The sequence below is a fragment of the Lutra lutra genome, chromosome 2, assembly GCF_902655055.1.
Source record: "Lutra lutra chromosome 2, mLutLut1.2, whole genome shotgun sequence".
Taxonomy (NCBI): Eukaryota; Metazoa; Chordata; class Mammalia; order Carnivora; family Mustelidae; genus Lutra; species Lutra lutra.
Window position 1 is genome coordinate 44812531 of NC_062279.1, and position 15493 is coordinate 44828023.

Consider the following 15493-nt stretch of genomic DNA (forward strand, 5'->3'; position numbering starts at 1 on the left):
ACAGACCGACTCAGTCATGTATAAAACAACTCCTTGGAGAAAATACGAGGAAATACACCAAAATGTTAATAGTGGTTGGGTTGGGATTGAGTGGAGATGAACTTACAAGTGACTTTTTCCTATTTTCTAAATGTTCTGAAAGTCTATGAAATTTATAATAAAAAAAGTTTTATTTCATAAAAAACACCATTCCCCAAACCACTGCAGGAACAGTTAGGTACCCCAAGAGTCGCAGCTTGCTGGCACTGCGATATACAAGGGCAGGCGAGCAGGCAGAGCCGCACAGAGGGCCCCGGGGGTGGGGAGGGGCTGTCCAGTGTCTCAGGCAGCAAGCCAGTCCCTGGGAAGCGGGACTGGGGCCAGCCACGGGCACCGAGGGCAGACGGCTAGGCAAGAGCTCTTCTGGGCCACACTCCCAGAGCTTCAGGTCGGGTCAGACAGGAGAGCTGGGGTAGCCTGCAGTCCCTGGCAGGCTGGGGCTCCCAGATCTCTGTAGCCCCAACACGCACAGGAAGGCTGCCATGCCACTGAACCCCAGGGCTCTGCCTTGTCCACAGTCTGCTGCCAGGAGCATCCTCAGGGCAGACCCCTGGAAGGTTCCATCTGCTCCTCAGCGGGAAGGATCCAGGCCCCAGGAAGAGGAGCAGGCAGGAGTGGGTGAGGTCCCTATCGAGTCCCCCAACCCCACTCCATTTCCTTATCTCCCCTCCCTCCCCAGTCCACGTGGCCTGCAGGAGCAAGGCCAACCACTCCAGCAGCATTCACAAAACAAGACTTTAATGGAAATCATGAAGGAGGGAGGCGAGAAGAGGGAGCAGGAACACGGCATCGCCCATATCATTCCCTCCAGCCGAGCCTGGGTAGTCTCCTGATGCCCCTCCCCTCCAACTTCACTGTTGTCTGGCAAAAGGGCAGGATTTCAGCGGCCCCCTGTCCAGCATGCCTGCAGTGCGAAGGGCCACCCTGGAGCCCAGTGAAGATGTGGGTGATGTAAGCAGTGCTCGGGCACAGGTGGGACAGCAGGGATGAGGCAGCAGAAGGTGTTGCTTAAGCCAGAATGATTCCCGAGGTCCCCCAAGGAAAGGCTGTTTGTCTCTTGGGTTCAGGGAGCAGGTGTCAGAGGGAGTCCTTCACCCCCAGCGTGGAGGTGTGGAGAGGGGTGCAGGGACAGAGCAGGTGCTGGCCTGCGAAGGGCAGGTGTGGGCTTCAGTGGCACTATGGTTGTTGGCTTTAGGACCCAGATTGGAGCGGAGAACAAGGTGCCCTGCCTGTGCCCAGAGTGGTGCCTGAGGGATTGATCAAAAGTCCCCAAGACCCAGTGTCATTCTCTCCTGAAGCTGTGTTGGGATTGAGCACCTGGTCTACCTGTCCCCAACCTACCCCAGGTCCCCTCCGGGATTCCCCTATTTAGCCTCCTGTAATGTTCCCACAGACACCTTCACTGCTTGGAACACAGCCCAGTCCATCTAGAAGAAAGAGAAAGGACAAGGTGTTTATAGTCACATCCCGGGGCTCTTCTCACCAAGAATGACCTTTCTGGGCCTAGGCTGGCGGTTTGCTTGGCCCAGAGTGGGTTTACCATGCAATCCCAGCCGCTCTCCTGGCCAGTGTCACCCTCACCTGGGCATAAAGCAGGCGGTGGTCAGAGGACAGGCTGGGTCCCTGGTGGCAGAGCTGAGCAGAGAGGGCAGAGGTCTCCGGGGACAGGAAGTGCTGAGTGACGCTCACGGTGCTCACCAGGCCCTGCACCTGTGCCAGAAAGGAGGTGGGCAGAGGTCAGTGGAGACATGGGCTCAGGCATCCTCCCGCTGTCCCTCTTGTCCCCGAGGTCTACTTCCCATGATGACCCCCACCCAACTCTCAGAGAGTGGAGCCCTGGATCTAGCAGCAGGGACCTCAAAGGGCATGGCCAAAACCAGGCCAAGGGGAGGCCAGAGAGGGCCCAGGCAGGGTGGGCATCAGAGGACACGAAGCCCAGTAGGGCTAGATGACTTCCGGACCACTCAGCTTCGCCTCTTCCTTACAGTGGGGCAGGACTTCCTGCCCTGCCTTGCTCTCAGGGCACTGGGAGGGGCAAGGCCAGAGGGGCAGGGGACCCCTGTAGCAGTGTGGTGTCTGCTCTGGCCGCTTCGCTTCGCAGTCTGAGCACTCCACAGAGCCCCTGGCCCGCTGGGGAAGCACCTGGTGGGGAGCCCCAGCAGGCACCAGCACGGCCTCTCCAGGGGCCTGCAGCAGGGTCCAGCAGTTCACGCCCCACTCCTCCCGCAGGCGCCGCCGCAGCCCTGTGTCCAGGTAGCAGCAGCCTGGGGTGCCAGGCTCCAAGTTGCCTGCTCCGGCCGGGCACACCTCAAAGAAGAGAACGGGGAATGAGCAAGGTGGGGAAATGAGGAAAGGGCCACAAGGCAGGGTGTAGACTTCCCAAAGGCCAGGGGTGCAAAGGCTAAGAGCGGAAGTGGTCAAGCCTTGAGGGATAGGCAGGGGGCGGTCTTAGGGGTGGGAGAAAGGGCTAGGTGGTAAGGGGCTGGGGCTGCTCAGGTTGGCAGAACAGAGATTTCTGAGGCTGGGGATCTAAACCCTCACTTTTCTTGGGACTAGATGCCTTGAATAACTTCTGTGTCCCTGGCCCTGGACCCCTGTCTCCAAAAACCCAGAAAAGATACCCTGCATGAACTGAACTCATAAGCTGTCTGTACCAGGAGCTCTTAACCTGGTATCCCACGAATGTCCTGAATCGTGTGCTAAACTGTAGGCCACTAGATAGCTGTACATCCCTAGGGGGCCATCTAAAGCATCGATCAGATTCTTCTAAGATCCCAGATCTGGCAAAGGCCACAGAGAAGCCCTGATGCCCTGTGGATGCCTGCCAGGCTGAGGCCTCCGAAGCAGGCATGGGTATGGGGGGCCTTCCTCAGCCCAACCGGAGTGGGGCGCTCCTGGGGCAGACAGGGATTCATGGGAGCTAGAGAAGGAGATGCCCAGGGAGTACCCACAGAGGTCAAGGCCAGCGTCACCCTCCACCTGGCCGCCAGCCAAATCCACCCCTTCAGTAGGACCTCAGTCATTGTCCCTGGCTTAGGACTCAAGGCTCCCAGACTGGCCCATGGGAGAAGGGGAGGCCGGTGAGCCAGGCTGAACCCTAGGGTGGCCCCAGGCAGGCGCCAAGGCTCTTTTGCCCTCAGAGTCCATCCTGGAGCTTATTGGTGTTTCCCAGGCCACCCAGTGAGAAAAGGCCCCTCAAACCTTCTCTGTGAGTCATCAGGCCCGGCCCTGTGAGACTGCCTAAGGGCCACCACGCCCAGACTAGATGAGGCCATCTGTGTATGAAGGTGTGCTTCTGTCTGCTTCCTTCGGCGTGTCCCAGCATCTGTGTGTACATCTACGGATCCCGGCAAAAACTGTGTGTTTGTCAGTGTGTCTGCAGATATGTGTGCCTGTGGGCAGGAGGGTGGTGGTGGACAGCTGTGGTAACACCAGCCTGTCTGTGTATGTGTTCGTGTATCTTTAGCAGCAGTGACCCTTGGTGGATGTCTTTTTCCCAGGACATTCAGGGTTGAGATGGACTTTGGAACCACTGCATCTGCTCTAACCTTAATACTGACCTTCCACCTCCCCGGCCCCATGGAGATTCCCGCCTCCTGCTCATCCCCTCATCTTCTCCTTCCCTACCCCTTATTTTGGTCCAGTCTTTCCCTCCTTGGTCCAGTTTTTCCTACCTCCCATGCTGCCTCCCTCAGCCCTCACTCGCTAGCATCCCAAAGAGCACCCCCTCATAAGATGTAGATCTCGGAGGAGGGGTCAGGAGGAGGATATCTCAGACGGGCTTCCCTTCCCCCTCTGCCACCTGGAGCCCATGCAGGGGAGGCTGTCTGTCCCCAGGAGAAATAGGGCTGTGATCTGGTCTCAGGTCTCAGCTCTGCACTCAGCCCCCAGTTTACTCAGCTGCAAAATGGGAAGGCAGCAGCGCCTGCCACACAGGGTGGCTGTGCTAGTTAATCAAGATCATGTACCCAAGGCCCTTACACAGTGCCTAGCCTGCACCAGCTTCTGCTCTCACGTCACCTTTAGGTCCCTGCTCAGCCCCAGCTCTTTCTGTGTGCCCCACCACACAACTCCGAAGGTCCCAAGCTGCCTTCTCTGTGTGAGTCAAGGCCGTCCAGCTCACCTGGGGGGGTGGGGAGAGTGAGCACATGGGGCACACACAACAGGGAGAGCTTCGGGGGGCTGGGAGCCCCCACTTCTAGGGAGCACGAGGGCAGCGCAAGGGAAGGGGAAGACTCCCATCTCCTTCCTCACCATCTGGAGAAAGCGGCGGATGCGCTGGGCGTCCTGGGCCCGGAACACGTGCCACACAGTGCTGACTTGGCTGCCGGGAGACCAGAGCCCCTCCCCATCCAGGCCTGAGAGGAAGTCTGTGGAAGACAAAGAGCTAAGGGGGGCCTCGGGGGTGGCGGGGAAGAAACCGCACATTGAGATTTGTGGCCAGTCCAACCCCTGCCTCTGGCCCGGGACCCACCTTTCTGTGCCCGGTGCCAGGCAGGTGGTGGGGCTTCGGCACATACCAGGACACTGACCAGGTCAGTCACCTCCACACAGAGGTTCTTGGTCCCCAGGTGCCCACGGTGTGGGTTCACACCTGTGCAAAGGCAGAGAAGGGACCAGCGGGTCACACAGGCGCCCAGAAGTAACAGGCATGGGATCAGGGGCCGGCCAAGAGTGGAGTGGGCACTCACCATAGGCTGCCCACAGCTGGGGTTCCAGTGGACGCAGGGCGGGGCCAGGTGGGAGGTAGGAAGCCAGGTTGAGTTTCCCATGGCGGGCACAGTACTCGGGGAGGGGCAGGCTGTCAGCCAGGTTCTCCACCCTGGAGGGGGAGGGCCATGCCCAGCAGGCTCAACCCAAGTACCCAAGATCCCCTCCAAGCCCAGTCCTCCTGGGGTCACTCCCAGAGGCAAGAGGGTCATGGGGTGGGGGGGCGAAGGAGGAGGGGAAGTAAGGGCAAGGGGCTGGGCAGAGGCTAAGGAGATGGGGCCAGCCCTTTCCCTTTGGTACTATACGTACCTGCTGGTGTCCTCATCCCCCAGAGCTCTGTGCAGCAGAAGGACGGAGCCCTCGTCTGACTTTGGGCGAACTAGGGGAGGAGACATGCCATTGGCCCCAGGGAAGGAACCTCCTTGCCAGAGGACCCGGCCCGGTGGCAGCAAGAGGGTTCAGCTTTAGCCCCGGGCTCTGCTTCTGGCTCCCTCCCCAGGGTCACCATGGGACTTTGCTGACACCTGGCTCAGCCTCCCAGCTCCTCCTCCCCCCACATCAGGGACACTTACTTTCAGGCCGGGAGAATCCCTCCCAGAACGTTGTACTGTGGAGGCTTGTGGGCTGGGGAGGCCCAAGGGGGGTCAGTGCCTGCACCTGGCCTCCAAGAGCCCCAAGAGCTTCCGTCCCCCACAGGTTGCCTTGCAATGTCCTCTGAATCCCTGACACCAGCACAGGCTGTATCAAGGAAAGGTAGAGGGATGTCGGGGGGAATGGACAGGCAGCCAACTTGGCCAGGCCAGGGCGTGTTGTAGGGGACACCAGGCCCACGTGGGGACCAACCCTGCTGCCCACTCCGGGTGACAGACCCGGTCTGCCTGGGCCTACAGATTAAGCTCCAAGGGCAAGCGGGGCTGGAAGAACTGGGGGCCTGGAGGAAGGAGCCTCACCTGGCCCTGCCTCCAGTGCTCCTGGAAGAGATGGAAGCCTCGCTGAGGCCTGGGCTCCTGCAGCCACAGCAGAGCTCCTGGAGGAGGCAGCCGGGGCCGCACTGGCGAGAGGGGCAGGCCCAGGCCTTTGTGCAGTCCTGGCCCGGCCCGCAGCCCAGGCCCCAGGGCTTTCTCCTGGATCTTCCGTTCCACCACCTGCGCAATGATGCTGTCCAGGATGTTGGTGATGCGGTCATCCTGCGTGGACGGAAGGACGGAGGGGCAGGACAACTCAGGACCTGCCTTACCCCACAGGGAGGGCCAGCCCAGCCTCTGTCCCAGGGCCCCCAGGCCTCCCTCTGTGCCCTTGCTCACACTGGGCAGGGCAGGAGTGACCGGGGCAAAGGCCATGTGTATCCGCTCGTGCCCCAAGCAGAGTTTGACAGCAGTGGAGGCCAGCAGTTCACAGAGAGAGGGACAAGGTAGGGGCCCTCGGCCGGCACGGTCCTCTGCCGGGGTCTCGGTGGAGTCCGGGGTCTCTGGCAGGGAGGAAAACGGTGAGGGGCTTCCCCTTTCTCTGGAGGCTCCACTGCCCACAGGCTCTGCCCTCATCTCCTGGCTGAGTCTCTCTCCTCACTGCTCTGGAGGTGCTCACCTCCTGCCTCCGGCAGCTTCTAGAACCTCTCCCAAGGAGGGGCTCACAGTGGGAGTCTGACTGGAGATGGGTGAGGGGGCTTGTCCTACAGTTTTTTTAGATTTATTTTCTCTGGAATGACTTGAGAAGAGTGATGGAGATTAGGGATGGTGCAGGAGAGCTGAAGCCATTCCAGTCTGTCCTCAGGACACCAAGCCCGGCCCAGCCTCCCTGGACAGTCTAAGCAAGGGCAGGGGAGCTGCTCACCCTCTTTGATGTCCTTGGTCCTGTCGGTATCCCCATTGCAAGAAGATTGTGGAACCGGGGGAGTTTTCTCTGTCGGCTCCTTCTATGAAACCCATCCACCACCCCCCAATCCAACCAGAGATTTAAAAACGGCAAAGAGAGTTCAATCCAATTCAACCCACCAGTAGTTAACAACAGACAGCAAAACTGGGTTTACAGGGAGCAGAATGTTCTGTGATACAACATTAGGTGGGGAAAAGGTGCTCACAGAATTCCACACACAGTACTGATCTAAAATACACAAAAATAAGCGGAACAAATACAGAGATAAGTGACTGGAAAGAAATACATCCAGATGATAATGGTACCATTCTAGCCTGTTGTCTTCCTTATACTTGTTGTATTTTCCATAATGGCTATGTACCAGGGTCTGGCACGCAAAATGCATTCAATAAACTATTTCTTGAGTGAATCAGTTTCATAAAAAAAGCATGAACTTTATAAAAACTTTGTAAAATGCACACTGAGTGCCTGCTCTGTGTTAAAAGCAGGGCATAGAGAGAAGGCGGGTCTGTACTCAGCCCGCGGGAGCCCGGGCCTGGGGAGTGGAGAGACAGGGCCCGCCAGAGAGCAGCTCCAGCATGATGGGGCAAGTGCTGAGCCGGAAGGCGTACAGAGTGGGCAGGCGCCAAGCAAGCAGAGAGGGAGGTGGGGCTGATGCTAGAGCTCCCTCCATGGATCCCGATCCCCAAAGGAGAGGGAGAAGGACCTTGATTTTACCCAGCATCCATGTCCTTCATCCCTACCAAAAAGACGAGGGCCAAACTCTGCGAGTAATATCCAGTAATGCCCAGTCTGGGGGCCCACCAGCTAGTGCTGCCCAACTTCTTACCTGCTGGCCCCCATCCCCAGGGGCCCACACCCGGGCATCCGCTTGGCAGGGGCAGTGCCCCCGGATGTCAAACTTGACCCAAACCTCGTGCATGGCGGTGCTCAACTCTGCCAAGGCTGTGAGTGGGGGAGGGGAGACGGAGTTTGGTAGTGAGTGTGGACAGAAGGGCCTCGCCAAGCAGCAGGGCATGGGATTGGGCTAAGCCACATCCAGACAGGAAGCCACTCTCCCCCGAGACCCACCCTCTGCACACCCCACCCCTCCAAGATGGCTCACCCTGGCTGGAAACGAATTGGGTGAGCGTCAGGGAACTGGCAGTGTGCCCGGCCTCTTGGGGACACTCCTCCGCGGACTCCTCCTGAGGGCCTGTGGGTTAGGAAGAAAGAAGCTGCAGTCAGGAAACCAAGAAAACCACAGCTTAAGGTTGGTGAAGAAGGGCAAGGGCATGACATCTAAATCAAGGGACTCGACAATCCATAAATCCATAAAACACGGGCTTTCTGGGACACTTGGGTTCAAGAATCACATAGGATCCTTTGCTTGCAGAATGCAGAGCCTTTAAAATGCTGACACTCATTGCCACACTCCAAGATGATCTTGTAGAATACAGTGTTCTCAAATGCTTCTGACCCTGGAACTCTTTTTGGCTACCTCTATAGGAACACTGGGAAATTTTAAGCCCTCGGGTGACTAAGTGGAGCCAAGGGAGAAGAAGCTGTGAACCATGAGAACAGTAAGACTTGGGATCGGAAGGTCTGAGTCTAAATCCTAGACCCAACACTTACTAGCTGTGTGACCTTGAACAAGTCACGTAACCTCTGTGTTTTTCTTATCTGGAAAAATGCAGGCAGTAATACCCACCTCACAGTGTTGTAAGGTTTAAAAAGGTGCAAGCCAAGCAAAGTGGGAGGCATAGAGTAGGCACTCGGCTCCTTTTACAGGTGGGCAAGGACACAGGTGTAACCCTCTGAACTGGGGAGAGGGAAATGTCTGCTCTAAGGGGCATTGAGCCATGGTGACTGAGGCTGGAGCTGGCAGCGAGGCTTTCTTGGGGAAAGGCAGCCCAGAAATGGCCACAAACTTTAGAGCCGCCCTTTTCAGGCCTCCATCCCTGCCCTCCCACCTTCAGCTCCCAGCTCCTTTCCTACCTGCTTTCCTGGCCCACCTAGCCCCTGCCATGCGACCACAGGCCACACACAGCCGGTGGCTGCAGTGGGGGCATTTCCAGTGGGTGTTGAAGAGTCCCCGGTGACAGCGGCTACAGCAGCGAGGAACACCTGGGTTGTCCTCCGTCCTGGCTGACCCCTGGCCTGTTAGCCACGGAAAGAACAGGGTCAGAGAAGGCTCAGACCACAGCTCCCTTCTGAGGACCTCCAGGCAGGGATGGAGTAGAACAGTGGGGGCACCCCAAAAGGGAGACAGGCCCCTGTCAGACAGCCTCTGTAAAGAACCTCCCCATAGCACTGTCTCCAGAAAACTCTCCCATCAACAGTGCAGGCCTCACCTCCCCAGTTCCTGCTCCAAGGATTTCCCCATCGGCCCTGAATTACCAATCCACACCATTTCCAACACAGTCCTCCACCCACCTCCCTCCATCCCGAGGTGGTGTCCCTTCAGGAGACTCTGAATACCAGAAGAGGGAACCTTAGGAGGCCACTCCTTCCCTCACCCAGAGTTTCTGACTAAGCCCTCCTCGGTCGGTGGAAGGACGCCAGTGAGCATGCGTTCATTTACTCATGCAACAAACACTTTGTCCTGTGCGGGGCTGAGTGCTGGCGCCTCAGCACGGGTCAGGGCTCAGAGCTGCCCTCCCAGGGCTCACATTCCAAGAGAGGAGATGGGCCTGCAAACACGGCAGTGATCATGGTACTCCAGAGTGCTGGAGGAGGAGACTAGGATAGAATGACTAGGGTGGGGATGCTGGGGGCAGCAACAGACACGGGCCCCAAGTGATGAGTAAGTGTTCATTCATCGGGAAGAAAGGGAGGAGAAGGGCATTCCAGACAGAAGGAACAGAGAGTGCCAAGGCCCGAGGGGATGGACAAGCTGGGGTGAGCCGAGGAGGATGGGCCGCCGGTGATGTGAAGTGCTGGGAATCCAGGCTGAGGGAGTGGCAGACTAGACTGGCCGAGGGGAGGGGGAAGGGACTGGACTCTCTGGGACAAGAGGGAGCCATAAGGGGCTCCTACCCAGGTTGTGACCTTCCTGCAGGGGTGCGCACACATTTTCAAATGCATGTGCGGGGCTGTAGGAGGGTATAGGAGGGAGACCCTGAAGCCAGAGGGACCCATTGAATGGCTGGCACCCCACCCGTCTTTTCGCATCGGCCCAGACCCTACTAGCCTCCCAGGGCCTATGAGCCCCAAACAGCAGGGAGGGCCCCCACTTTCCAATGCCCTTGAAGACACGTGGCACTCTGTCTTGTTTCCCCAGCAAACCCAGAAACTCTCAGGCAGCTGGACTGGACCAGGTGTGACACCCTCCCAACATCCCTTGCCCCAGCAACAAACTTCAGAACTCATGTCGCCTAGGAGCCTAAGCCAGGAATAAGGGCAAAGCAGGGCAGGAGCTCTCTCGAGCTGGTACCAGGATGGACTGTGCTAATGGGAGGGAGGGGCCCACACTCTGCAGGCCCCATGCTCTGTGTCAAAGCACCGTGACCACAGGATCCAGCCTTCCCCGGCTCCCACCTGCCCCACGTGTCCTGCTCACCTTCCCGCTGCGCCCAGGCCAGAGCTTCACGCTCCCTCCGCAGCAGGCGGCACAGTCGGTCCCCCAAACCACTTAGCAGATGCTTGGCGAGGCCCTTGCTGAGCCTGGCCTCAGGGCCAGACCATCCTCCCTCCTCAGGGCAGGCTGCAGAGTCTTCCTCCTGCGGCTGCTCCCCTCCCAGAGGCAATCTGGAGACAGGGTACAGGAAGATAAGGAGGGAGTCCCGACTGGGAGGGTGCTGGGGGCAGCCAGGAGCAAGAGGCTCACCTCGATACTTGCTGGGAGGGGCGGGCCAGCCCTCGCACCTCTCCAGCTGCATGGGCACAGCTTTGGCACCGAGCCGTGCCTGCCAGGGGAGCCGAACAAGATGTGTCATGAAGCCTCGGGTCCTGGAGGCTGGCCCTGCCATCTTGGGGTCCTGAGGAGGCAATGAAGCTGGTCAGGGGTCTGGGTCTCCTGAGCTTATGGGAGCCCCAGGCCCTGCCTTTAGCACCCAGCCCACCCACAGGTAGAGCAAGCCCAGCCCCTAGGCCCTGGTCTACAGAGCCAGATTTGGAGCTAGTAAAAGTGAACCAGACAGCCAGAACCTTCACAAGAAGGGCTGGGTGGGGGAGCCTCCGAATGCCCTGATGTGGCCTGATGGCCAAGAGGAGAGGTCTGCTGTCCAAGGCTGGAGCCGCTGGGCCATCAACCTGCTCTAAGTGCAAGTTTGTTTTGTTTTGTTTTAAGTAAGCTCTATGCCCCAACACGGGGCTTGAACTCATGACCCTGAGATCAAGAGTCGCATGCTCCACTGACTGAGCCAGCCAGGCGTCCCTCAGTCGATGCAAACTTTGGATAGCTCTGCAGTGGGCTTAGTGATATCGCTGACCGCCTGTCAGCGTGAGGAGACAATCTGGGCATAGGATGGAGGGTGCCGGAAGGTGAGAAGGCCGGAGAGTTTCAACACAAGCCACAGGTGCAGTAACCCAAGAAGGGAGAGGGGCCAACAGCCTCCCAGCCCTGGCAGAGGCTTGAAAGAGCACAGACAGACCCACACCAGGTGCAGGGGTGCCTGGGCAAGGCCCCTGGAGGCTTCGATCCAGAAGCTTCGACCAAGAAACTGAAATGACCCTGAACAGTTGAGCCCGAGCCGGCGGTGCTAGAACCATCCGTGAAGAGCACAGCGTGACAGCAGGTCCAGGAGGCACCTTCCAAAGTCCTACTACTGGCCGAGTCCAAAATGAGTTCCCATAATCCGGCTGGCCTAGGGAGGAGTTGTTCATTCCTGAGGCAGGACAAGGGGTCCTTCAGGAGGAACAGTCCCCCAGACGAGGCTATGTAGCACAGACAGTCACCAAGATGAATGTTTGCCAAGTGCTCACTTAATTCAGCGCCAGGAATTCTTCAAAGTCTTGGATGTGAATTATACCATTTCATCTTGCAGCAGTCTTTACAAGGCAGGTGCCATCTTTAGCCCCATTTTAGAGATGAAGTAACTGGCCCAAGGTCACAAAGAACCAGGCAGCAAAGTCAGGACCCGGGTGTTGTTACAATGCCACAGACACATCACAGCTTGGGAGGAGGCCGACGGAAGTAAGAAGCCACTTGCTCTGGCCTGTAGATGCTAAGGAACTCCCAGAGAACCATCACATCTGGCTGGAAACCAGACCACTTGTATGATCCCCTCGTAAAGGGCCCAACGACCCCAATTCCCCACAAAGCCCCAGTCCTGGCTGCCCCCTCCCAGGTAGGGCCCTCTGCACCCTTACCTCTGTGGTTAGTATGCTGTGAGGCCTCCACCTTGTTCCCAAACGAGGATTCCAGCATCTCCTGCCAGCCTTTGGCTCCCTGGCCCACACTGCCTGGGAAAGGGTCGGGTGGGCGCTTGGCGGCTGGGCTGCCACCCACTCCCTCAGGGCTACTTGCCCTCTTGAGGGCCTGCAGCTGGGCAGGTGGGCTCTCCTCCTCCCCGGGGCAGCCCCCTGGGCACCCAAACTGCTCAGAGTGTCGTGTGAGCCATGTCTTCTTTAGCTTGGTGTGATGGCTGGGTGGGCAGGCCCTGGGACCAGATGCCTTGTTCGCTTCCTTGTTGGATTCACTGGGCCCGATGGCACCCCCCTCCTGGCACTTCCCACAAGGGCCAAGACCTCCATCTCTAGCAGGTGGATGAGATGAGCAACAGCCTCCCTGGGGGGTAGGAGGCCCAGGAGAGGGACACCTGGATGTGGCTGATGGCCCCAGCTGGTACCCAAGGCTCCCACCCCCCGGTACAGCCCAGACATTGCTGAGACTATGAACCAGGCCCGGGGGACAAGTGGGCCAGGGGGTCCGGGGAACAGCGTCCGGATGCCCCAGCAGAAATGGGCAAAGGTTCTGATGTCTGCCGACTCCTGCCTCTCCATCTCTCTGGTGGAATGAAGGACGTTCCACTTCCCCAGTTCTCTGGAGATGCCCACCAGGGGCCAAGCCTAACAGCCCAGGTTCCGAGGTTGCCAGTGGCTCCTTTGCCAGCCTGAGAATGCTTGGATCCTTGTGGTAAAAGCCCTAAAGAGAGGAGAAGGGGTAGAGCTCATGCTGACTTTGATCCCAGCACTTCAAAGAATGGGCAGACCTGATGACCAGCTGGTATGTGCCTGTGTGGCCTGAAGGGTCGGGAAGACACTGAGGAACTCAATACTGGTTTCCAGACCCTGATCCCTAAGCGCCTCCCCACTGCCCTGCTACCCTGCTCCCGGGCCTCCCTGGGATTTCTCAGACCTCCAAACAATTCAGCAGCTAAAGGGTCAGAGCCTGCCACCACCAAAGGATCTGTTTAGACCGTTTGATGACCAGTATCATACTGGTCTTCAAATAGCGTAAATCTTATTCCTGGGCAAGGGGGTGGGTTGCCTGGGGCGGGGGAACATGTGCCATAGACACAGGCCATGGGGATACCTGCCACATCCCGCAGCCAGATAAAGGGCCTTGTCTGCCCCACCCCCAAACTCCAGGATGAGACCACATATTCAGAGACCACAGTTCCCAGGGCCTTGCTCTGGGGGGGACAATGAGTGTGTCAGTCCCTGAAATGGCCCAAAGAGGGGGAAGGCTTGGTGAGATGGAATCACTCGGAGGAGGCATTGCTTGGGGTGACGCTGTCTGAGCTGACAGGCTCCTCTACTAGGGGTGCCATCTGACGTTTTCGTCAGAACAGAAGAGCAGAGCACTGTGGCCTGGCGTGGCTGCTAGGGAACACTCAGCTACCTTGCATGGCCTAAGCCCCAGGTACCCACTCTGCTCCAACAATCTCACCTTGCTGCCTAAGCTGAAGGCAGAGGGCACTTTGGGCTGCCCCCCTGAGTACACCCAGGGGTGTGGGGCCAGGGGCCAGTCACACGGACGCTCTGGGGGCAGGCTGGACACTACGTAGGGTGGCAAGCAGGTGGGCACCCAGAAGGGAGCTTGCTCGAGGATCTTGGTCTCCAGAAGGAAGGGGCAGTGCAAGGGCCGGAAGGCCACAGGGTCGCTCTTGGGATGGCCACCACTATGCTCAGGAATCAGGGGGCCATAACGAGGTGGGCATGCTGAGCCACAGAGGGCCAGTGGGTGGGTGAGCATCGCCTCCTTCCAGCGCAGCCCCTCCTTGCTGCCCAGCCAGCTGGCCTTCCTCTCCCCATTTCGGGGGCCTTCTCCCTCCACCAGTGGGATTGTGTCCTTGGGGCTCTGGGGAAAGCCAGGGGGAAGCCAGGAGTCTGGGGGGCTTAGAACACCCCTCCAGAAGGGAGCAGGCTCTCCGAGGCACAGTGCACCACGGCGCAGACCATCTCGTGGCAGGGTATCCGGCTCCCGTCCCAGGATGCCATTCTCAGGGGCTGTCTTCTCCCAGGCTGGGGTGTCCTTCAGGAAGCTGGGCGTACTCTCCATCACTCTCCTGCCCTCATGGGGCTCTCCCAGAGGGGGTCCCTGGAGCATAACCAACACACCATGAGCATGTGCCCCAAGCACCCTACCGCCTGGTGCAGAGCTGGGCACCGCCCTGCAGCACCAAGGCAGCTCAAACCAGTAAGGCCAGTGCCAGCCTACAACTCAGCTCCACACCACCTGCCCACATGCAACCCGAAGGACCTGCCTGGGTGGGATGCTCGAGTGTGGGGCAGTCAGCCCTTGCCCCAAATGCCCAAGCCCACCTGGGCCAGAGGCCCTCGGCATAGACTGCCACTTGCAGGATGGGTCTGGATCCCGGGCACGAGCCATGGGGCAGGCCAAGGGGAGAGACCCCAAAAAGCTGAGGTCGCTGGAGGTTACTGCACCTGGGGACAAGAAGGCAGGATCCCGGCCCTGACTCAGCTCCTGCTATGTGACCTTGGGCAAGTCATATCACTCCTCTGGGCCTCCGTGTGGCCTTGTGTAAAATAGGGTTTGGAAACCAGCGGAGGCCTCTTTCCACATTGCCGTCTGTGGGGCCAGGGGCTACTGCTTGCCTACCCCCAGCGCTCAGCTCCACTCAGGCTTGTAAGGGTGGGAAGCACAGGCAGGATGGGCTGGAGTCACCAGGGGAGAGCCTCCTGGCAGGGCTGCTGGCTGGTAACTCTCCCTACACTTGGGCAGTCGCTAGTGTGTCTCTTCCCATCTCTCTATGGTTTCTTGGCTTTGGAAGCAGAGTCCGGGGACAACTGCTGGGGGCTGAGATCTCCACCACAGCCCCCAAGGGAAGGAGGGAGCCAGCACAGGAGAGGGGGGATTAAGAGGCCTCAGCTGGGACAGGTCAAGCTGCTTGAGTCCAGCAGGCAGTGCCAGGGCCGCTGGCGGCCGCTGGTAACTGCAGCCTGGCAGGGGGAGGGAAGGAGGCGGGGAATGCGGGCTGCGCCCCAGAGAGAGGCAAAGGAGGGAAAATTGAACGTGCGTGCGAAGGACCAGGGTGACAGGTGGCACCGGAGCTGCAGCGCTCTCCCAGCGGGGCCCCCTTGGCCGACTGGCTGAAGCCCCAGGAGAGAGGGGAGGTAGCCCAGGGAGCCGTGACAGAGGTCGCTCGGGTTTTCTAAGGCCACCGCTCCGTCGCGGTCCAGCCCCGTCGGGCATCCTAACTTTCAGACCTGTGGCGCAGCACCTTGGAGAAGCATGGGGAACTCCCTCGCTGCGGGCAGCCGGGTCTCGGCTCAGAAATGCCCAACTACGAGTGTCCCCAGAAGGCCCGCCCCTGGCGCCCCCTCTCGGCGCTTACCTGGGCTTCGCGGGCCAGGCGCGGCGCGGGCGGCGGCGGTCGTCGTGGCCAGCGCCGGGCGCCCGCTCCCCATGGGCCGGCTCCGGGGCCTCCCGGCCGGCGAGCGACGACGCGTTCTCCGGCTCTCCGCTCAGCGCGCTCGAGTTCTC

General features: G+C 59.3%; 1 protein-coding gene across 2 annotated transcripts; it reads right to left on the reverse strand.

Annotated features, from left to right (window-relative positions):
- Positions 1-151: 151 nt before the first annotated feature.
- Positions 152-15477, reverse strand: HR (HR lysine demethylase and nuclear receptor corepressor). 2 transcript variants are annotated; one of them, XM_047717310.1, is made up of 20 exons: positions 15345-15477; positions 13436-14086; positions 11914-12688; positions 10430-10580; positions 10163-10350; positions 8599-8760; positions 7727-7816; positions 7451-7566; positions 6580-6661; positions 6054-6217; positions 5700-5936; positions 5322-5487; positions 5059-5128; positions 4731-4861; positions 4514-4633; positions 4294-4409; positions 4060-4162; positions 2182-2346; positions 1621-1749; positions 152-1466 (listed from the first exon to the last, which is right to left on the reverse strand). In XM_047717310.1, the coding sequence occupies exons 2-19, from the start codon at positions 14045-14047 to the stop codon at positions 1643-1645; spliced, it is 3555 nt and encodes a 1184-aa protein (XP_047573266.1). In that variant the 5' UTR covers positions 14048-14086; positions 15345-15477; the 3' UTR covers positions 152-1466; positions 1621-1642. The 2 variants fall into 2 exon arrangements, with proteins under 2 accessions (XP_047573266.1, XP_047573267.1); XM_047717311.1 differs by lacking the exon at positions 4060-4162.
- Positions 15478-15493: the final 16 nt, after the last annotated feature.

Excerpts from the sequence above, each read along its gene's own strand:
- HR (XM_047717310.1), bottom strand. The coding sequence starts at position 14,047 with ATGGAGAGTACGCCCAGCTTCCTGAAGGACACCCCAGCCTGGGAGAAG. Across the intron at positions 7,817-8,598 it reads TAGGTGGGCCAGGAAAGCAG|GCCCTCAGGAGGAGTCCGCG; the intron begins GTAGGAAAGGAG and ends CCTAACCCACAG. Across the intron at positions 4,862-5,058 it reads GGGGATGAGGACACCAGCAG|GGTGGAGAACCTGGCTGACA; the intron begins GTACGTATAGTA and ends CTCCCCCTCCAG.